Consider the following 8,144-nt stretch of genomic DNA (forward strand, 5'->3'; position numbering starts at 1 on the left):
CAAATCTAAAGTACTTGCATGATTTTATTACTGTATCTTACTGTTCAACCCATGCTGTAAAGTACATTTCACCTTCTTTTGAGGACTCCACCTTATATCAACAGAATTCTTGGATTTCTGCTGTGCAAACATCTATAATCCACAACCCAATATAATAAAGATAGATTGCCTCCTTTTGTATTAAAAAGCTACAACTAACACTGCGCTACTTTAGGAAATAGCACCGTTTTGGAGTAGGCTACCTTTTCACTTCATAGCTAGACCACCCACATTAACAAACACAAAAAGCATGCGAACACTCTTCCTGTCATCACAATGAGAAAGAATCAGGGATTTGACCCCAGGCGGTCTAATGCATTAATAAACCATGTTCATGAACTTTTCCCCATATGCGGTTGTTATTTTATGCACTCTAAGGACTCTTAAAAGGTTTTGATGAGACTGCCAAGACTTGAACAAACACCAAAGATGACAACATGGTGAAGATACAGCAACTGCAGATAATCCATTGATTCAAACTCCGTCACTTGATGATGTTATTAAGATTTTTACATCAAGAACATCATAATTTAGAATAGGCTATTTTCTGTCCTGCTATGATTGGCTAATAGTTTGACAGTCTACGTCCTTCACAGATGGACGCTGCTGTGATTTAGGTTATAAATGCATAAATACTAATATCAAATGTTTAACTGACAAAGTAATAGTGATCACGTAGTGATTACTCACACTTGTATTGCGAGTCAGTAGTCGGCACAACATCGTCTTTCAATCTTTCTGAAAATCCCGCTACGAATTGTGCCTTGTATGTAAACAAATCCGCTGTAAAATGAAGCGAACAAAGGACCAAGTTTCTACTGACACGGTCTGGATCTTTATTAAAAATAAAGTTCATCCACTCTTTCCTAAAGTTGGGATCAGAAGGAAGGCAATGTAAAGACTGTGTTTTTCCACAACTTGAAACTGTCTTGTCTTCGGAGCATCTTTATTGTTTGGTTTCTGAGTAGACCTGCGTTTGCCTCTCTCATTATTTACACTACGTGCGGGAATTGGTGGGCGGGGCTAAACAGGCAGTGATGTAGAAGCAGGCGCTGATCTTCTGCGGAGGCGGTGCTTAGCCACACTATTACGTCATAAAGTGGTACATTCCACAACCTGATGTTTTGGCAGATTGGCTTCAATAAGCGGTTTTTAGACTAATGAGAAAGTTCTGAGCTCTGAAACATACAGGATCTTTTTATAGTACATTGATCTCTTATATGTCAAAAGACCAAGGGAATTTTGATAGCTCAGTCAGTTCATGACCCCTTTAAAATGCACTCTGCATGAGGGAAGGAGGAAGGTAGGTAGGAGGAAACTCACTTTGTTCTTTAATTTTCCAATGATTAACTGACAAAAATTGCTATCCATTTCTATGATAAAAAGGGCCCAAATTATTTTACTTTAGATTAATATATTTTAAAGTTTAATCCTCATGTTGTGTTCCAGTCTTGACCTGTAGAGGATTTCCCCCCACAAAATTGCTAGTTAATAGTAATGTTATTGCATTAGACATAAACTCACACATTGCTCACATATGGTATAACAACTTCCCACCCAAAATTTGGGGATTTTTCCCCACCTTGTTGCACTTGTGGTTTTCCCGGTTAAAAATGACCGGCATACAAAAAAAGTTTATAAATTTCACATTTTGCTATATTATGACCAAATATTGGATGTAATCTTTTTATAATTTTTTTATTTCAATTACCACAAGTTTTATATTACTTTGTGGAACTGACTGATCGAAGGCCTCACTGATCTGAGCTTATGCATCTCAACATATTATTCACTCAAAAACTGTGGTGCATAAGCTCAGATATAGAGCAAACCTATTGTTATCCTAAAATTATCCACAAATAATGCTTTTTTTTCCCCACTCAAAAACTAAACTGCATCCAAGATTGAATCCAAGATTTGATGATAATATTGTATTATGGAGATTTACAAGCAAATTTTAAAAGGCTGGTCATTCTTGTTAGATAAAAGATTTTCAGCACAGGATATTCAGATGATTGTATATTCACCAGCTATTCCCATCCATTAAACAAAAACAAAAAGCATTTCTAACATCAATGATAAAAAGTTCACTGGTCAGTAACTACACATTCACAACGACTCCATTTTGAATTTATATTATGATCAAGAACTTTCAACTGGAAGCAGGTCAACGCCTTCCAAGAAAGGAAAGATAATCACTTTTTTTTATCACATATAAAGTTTATGTACACATATAAACATTATATAATGATAACTAAACTAAAAGCTCTTTGGGCTGAGAAAATTAATCTGGGAAATAAACAATAATAAAGTGTACAAGGCATGATTTTCATTCAGCAAAAACAATAAAAAAAAAAAAAAAGATAAATTTTCTCTGATAAATTCAAACTCTTCAATTCAATTCAGTCTGAACCGTTCTCAACCCCACCACCATCACCGCGTCTCCCATAGTATCTATATTTCTGGCTGACTCATCTGATTCAACATCATAAGGTAATGAAAAGTGAGCGATGTTGCTTTTGCACAAAGCAGAGCTTGAGGGCTACAGCTCAACTGCACAGTCTGCTCATATTGGCCTCTATCAAATAATCTAATTAAAAACAAAAAACAATGGAACTGAAAAGTAAACTTTGATTACTTCTTGATTTCCTCAGTTTAACAAAGAACTCCCAAACTACAATTAAGACCTGGCTTTTCCCCACTGGTTTGGGGACAACCAATGAACAGCCTTGGGAACTGTGGTCCCCAAAAACAATAAATAACATGACAAGATTCAACAATACACTTTCCTACTGAAACAACTTTAAGAAACATTTGGGATAGAAGTAACTGGATTTGCTTAAGGTCCTGACTTCTTTCGAATGGTACACTGAAAACCATTCTAATATTATGAATTATTTAACAGGGCAACATTTTAGAAACAGTTCACAGATAATGTGAAATTCATTCATTAATAGGGCTTAAAGTCTTCCTCCGTCCAGCAAAATCTGAAACCGTTCATTTTACATGATGTACAGCATGAAAAACATTGCTTACGATTCATAAAAACAGTGAATGTTAGGAGATGTTTCATTGCTGATGAGATGATGTTCCCAAGTGCTTGCACAAGTTTAATATCATTTGCACTTACACACACACACACTTGAAACTCATACTCAATAAATAGACAATGTGGTAAGGCAGTGTTGAAACATGCATTCGTCACAAAGAACTTATCAAACATTCATACAATATACACAAATGTGTTTTAGTTTTGGAGCAAGAACATTTTTGTTGGCAATGTCGGATTATCAAGGCTTTTTAGGTGAAGACCAGGTGGAGCATAAGAAACTCCAGACTCATGTAATAACGCTGTCAATTTCTGAGGCCTTTTGAGAGACGAGAGGAGCTCTGGAATGAAAGCGGATCCTTTCCATTGCCTTACAAGTTTCAATATAGGAGAAAAAAACAAAAAGAGGGCAAAAGGGAGGTGTGATTTTCCTCCTCGTTGCAGCCAGCTGCACAAGTCTTCAAGACGATCCAGAAGTCTCCAGGTAGCTTTGCAGCTTCCGAACTGTGGTTTTGTCCAGAGAGCAGAGGTCAAAGTCAAAAGTTGTGTTTGTGATGTGAAAGTGTCCCGTTTCCTCAATGAGGTTCACAATCTGCAAGAAAAAAGGATAACATTTGATTTACTTTCTTAAGAGAACATAAAAATCTAGTTTAATGTATCAGCATTCAAAATGAATCATTCAGCAGCATTTCTTAATAATACAGTATGTGGTAATTCCATTCGCCTTTGCATTGTTTACAAAGCACCACTGACAGTGAAAAGCCCCCGTTTGCACGATATCTCGTGTCTGATTGTAATGAGGAAGATGCTTTACCAAAGCAGCCTGATATTGGTTCCAGCCCTCGCTGCTTCAGAAGAGGGACTGAATTGGTGATTATGAAGAGAAGGGGGCTGCAGAGTGGCCACATGGATTATGGGCCGTAATGGGACCCAAACCCGATCCGTTTCACACTACAAAGCAAAAGCCGCATATGGAAGGAATTTCTTCCATTTCTCCTGAACCTGGGCCAGAAACAAAGGGAAACCCAGAGGCCTGATAATGACATTGAAGATAGAAGTCAGCTGTTCGAACGCCTGTAGCCTGGACAAACAACCGTGGATGTACGTGTTTGGCTTGTGTGTCAAATTTAAGAAGTTTAAGCAGACAACAAACTATTGTAAACGTTGTTGCTGATATAAGACATGTAATATAATTGAACATAATATTAAAAAAAAAAGAAGAAATATAATAAATAAAAAGTAAAAGTTTGCAATAAAGTAATTAAAAATAAAATTAATAATAATAATAATAAATATTTAACCAAATTAATTATATGATGTGCCGATTAATTAATTGCAAATGAATAACATCATTTTGGGCTGCATCAGTAATGCTATGAAAATAATGGAATAAAAAAAAAGAAAAGAAATGATACTGTGCTAAACTGCCAGTAGGTGGCGACAAGTCGCCGTCTTAATGAGTCATACATTCAACTGATTCCTTCAAAAGGCTGATTCATTCAGAAACAAAGAGAATGAGCGAATGTCTTTATGAATGGGTCACTGAATCATCGGCTCACTAGATTCGTTAAAAAATGTAGATTCATTCAGTAATAAAACACCAACGTGTGCTGCTTGGAGATGCACAACAGTTTAGCCCTGGCTTTGTTTGGAACTAGTTTTATTGGCGAAATGGAAATACTGCTAAACTATATCATATATAAATATAAAAACTCATACAGGAGCATTTTTTGCCCTCATATCCTGAATTTTAGTGACATATAGCTGCATTCTAGTAGGCTAGCTACACCATGCAGTCAGTCAGTCATCCCGTATCAAGAACATCATTTTATATTTTAGAAATATTCCATAGACGTTCCTCAGAACAATTTGCCGCATAACAAGGAATAAAGCTTGCCAATGACATCAACGAATTTTCCAGTTTGCGTTAAGGGATAATCATGGAAGTTAATCAATGCCATATCTTATTGCAGAGGAGGGCGATTATTTCACAAAACTGCAGGATTAGCTTGATTAAGACGTATGTTTGCACCATTTGGACCTTATTTGGAAGGTCTTCCAGATTACACCACCACAGGCTTTGCAACAGAAGGACACGGCAAATCCTTGGAACTAGAGAAGTATTACTCTCCATTGTGTCAAAGCAAATAGGCCTCAAAGAACAGGAATTATGGGCCACAAAGAGTTTACTTGGCAAGCACTTGAAGGAAGACAAAACCTACTGTTACCAGTATGATTTACTACAGCCAGATATTCATTGACATGTTAATGCTGTGGGTAATAACTTTAAACTTTACAGGTTTCTAAACTTCTAGGTAAAGCACTCAATGATCTCAGCTTCCTTGGACGTCGACAGGGAATTTTTAAGTGTCCCTTCTCATCTTCCCTCATAAAGGCCATTACGCGCTGAAGGAATACAGCACTGCGTCTCAGGTGCAAAGGACCCTTCGTGCAACTGTCTGTGTGGGAGTGAGTGATTTAGGAAAGCTGACTTCTGACAGGATATGCTCCTCATTTATTACCTGCTGTAATATGTGCCTTTCCCTTAGTGCCATTAGTCTTCTGTGAAGCTCAACCAGCTCATCCAAGTATGCCTGCGGAACGAGATGTAATCGATAAAAAAGAAGACACGTTTCAGATTGATCAATCAGGCTCTTACTAAATATGGCATGTCTAAAATGCCGTAGTGTCCTGCACTGCAGTGGTTTCAACTGTTTTTGCTTTTTGGACCTCAAGTGGCAGAATGAAACATCAGAATTGTTTAATGCACAAAAGTAAATGAAAATGTGCTTGCAATGTTGTAATATTAAAACATGTAAATGTTTTTTTGCATGTATTAGTATTACAACAACAGGCCAAATATGTCATAGTGTTCTTGTAACTCAAACAGCAAAGTGCTAGCAATGCCAGGGGTTTGTTTTCCAGGGAAATCATATAGACAAAACTGAATGTATATGATGTTTAAAAATATGCCATGTGACAAATACAATATTAATGTAATGTAGCACATATGTATTAACAAAATGACTGCTTACCTTGTCACAGTCAATGTTTTTATTTTTGTCCATCTTTGCTTGTTTCATAGGACACTTCACTTCGAGTTTCTGCAAAATTTATCATATTTTAATAACATTATAATATAATATATTATCATAATATATTATTATTCAAAAGTTTGGGATTGGTAATACTTTGTTTTTGAAAGAAGTCTGACAAAGGCTGCATTTATTTGATAAAAAAATACAGTAAATAAATAATAACTTAAAGTAATAATGTGAAATAGTTTGACAATTTAAAATAACTTTTCTATTTGAATTTATTTTAAAATGTAAATCATTCCTGTGATTATAAAACTGAATTTTCAGCATCATTAGTGTCACATGATCCCTCAGAAATCATTCTAATATGCTGATTTGCTCCTCAAAAAACATTTTTTCTTATATAAGTTATGTGCTCAATATTGAACATTTTTGTCTGTATTCTTTGAAGAATAGAATGTTCAAAAGAACAGCATTTATTTGCAATAGAAATCTTTGTAACATTGTAAATTTCTTCACTGCCACTTTTGATCAATTTAATGCATCTTTGATGAATGAAAAATGAATTAATTGGCCCCAAACCTTTGACAGGTAGTGTACATACCCATTATATATAATATCACATCTACATATTTTAATTGTAACATCAAACCAGATATACAAGGAATTTGTACTAACAACATACAGCACACATACACAGCTCTATAGTCTATTGACAGTTAAATTTCTTTTTCCTCCACGCATAATTTTCACCATATTCTCTTGATAAGCACGAGATCTCTTGATATGGAAGAGTGAAATCACAGCTACAGGAATGGGATGACAGAGAAGGTGATTCCAGCTCACCTGGTTATTGGCGGTTTTCAGTAGAGGTTGGGGGTCATTATGGGGCAGTGGTGAAGAGGCAGAGCTATTTTCACTGTCACTGCCGTCACTTAAACTCACCCTGCAAAATACATGACAGATATTCACCATTCATTATCCCCTTCTGAGTATCCTCACATCAGCTACACAGCATGGTATGCTGGCATGGATATATAAAATAGATTTTTCTTTCTGCAGCCAGGGTTATGCGGTAGTTTTTTATAGATATTTACCTGCGGTGGCGATGTGTCATTTGCGTGTGTAACGGTCGCTCCATGTCCGAGTCCATGTCATTATCGTCCTCCTCTTCAGAATCTTCTTCGTTTTCATCTGAGTGCAAATCTGGGATCACCGACCGCAAAGGACCCAACACTATAGGTGAATAAGGAATAAGGCAAACGTCTAAAAAAATAATTTCTTTTTTTTTTGTGTAATATGTCAACATTTTTGATCCTCAAAGGATGCATTGCACGCACACATCCTCAGATTTCTCTAATATTAGTAAAACTAATATCTTGGTAAAGTGTACTCTGTGGGTAAAATAAGGGGGTTGACACACTGACCCATAATAAGGCCAGGCTTTCATCAAGCCAGCCAAAAGCAACAGGATGTGGCAAATATTGGAAAAGTTACCTTGCCGCTTGTGTGCGCGTCCATAGCCGGAGCTCGAACTGGAACTGGAGCTGGCCGGACTTGGCTGATCCGACTAGGAAAGAAGGCAAAGTACCAACTCAATGAAAATAATAATGCCAATATCAAAGCAGTCTGGTTTTGTGTCCTCAAGAACCATGACCATGAGGTTATTTGGGAAATCAGCACTTTCTACGTTTTGATATCTCCCAATACACTGACATCAAAAACACATTTGCTAAGCCTTGCACAGTATTGCTTTTCCTCATGACACAAAATTGGTTTTGCAGTCTTATAATTACAAATCCACGGTGAAGCTACCACAGGGAGCAATATTTTTTAATATATAACCAATTATAATTAATAATAAAATCAGTGACATTTTTCTGGCTCAAAAAGAAGAACAGTTGTAATAATAATAATAATAAATTAGGTAAATAAATGAAATAAATATTGCATGGCACCTAATAACACTTTAAAAACAGACTCTGAAATAGAAACCAAATGCAGTTACTTGTGCGGCA

The 8,144-nt window shown here is 36.2% G+C and overlaps 1 protein-coding gene across 1 annotated transcript in view; it reads right to left on the minus strand.

Annotated features, from left to right (window-relative positions):
- Nucleotides 1–2,066: 2,066 nt before the first annotated feature.
- The window catches only part of LOC107683508 (protein AF-9-like), a 54,198-nt gene continuing 48,120 nt past the window's right edge, over nt 2,067–8,144 (minus strand). Inside the window, exons 8-13 of the mRNA XM_016479564.1 lie at nt 7,624–7,696; nt 7,224–7,362; nt 6,973–7,072; nt 6,124–6,192; nt 5,611–5,682; nt 2,067–3,680 (exon numbers count right to left, since the gene is read on the minus strand). Of these exons, the coding sequence (XP_016335050.1) occupies nt 3,549–3,680; nt 5,611–5,682; nt 6,124–6,192; nt 6,973–7,072; nt 7,224–7,362; nt 7,624–7,696 (585 nt within the window). The 3' untranslated portion in view covers nt 2,067–3,548. The remainder of the gene's footprint in view (nt 3,681–5,610; nt 5,683–6,123; nt 6,193–6,972; nt 7,073–7,223; nt 7,363–7,623; nt 7,697–8,144) is intronic.

This window comes from Sinocyclocheilus anshuiensis, unplaced genomic scaffold (genome assembly GCF_001515605.1).
Source record: "Sinocyclocheilus anshuiensis isolate Anshui unplaced genomic scaffold, SAMN03320099.WGS_v1.1 scaffold874, whole genome shotgun sequence".
NCBI lineage: Eukaryota > Metazoa > Chordata > Actinopteri > Cypriniformes > Cyprinidae > Sinocyclocheilus > Sinocyclocheilus anshuiensis.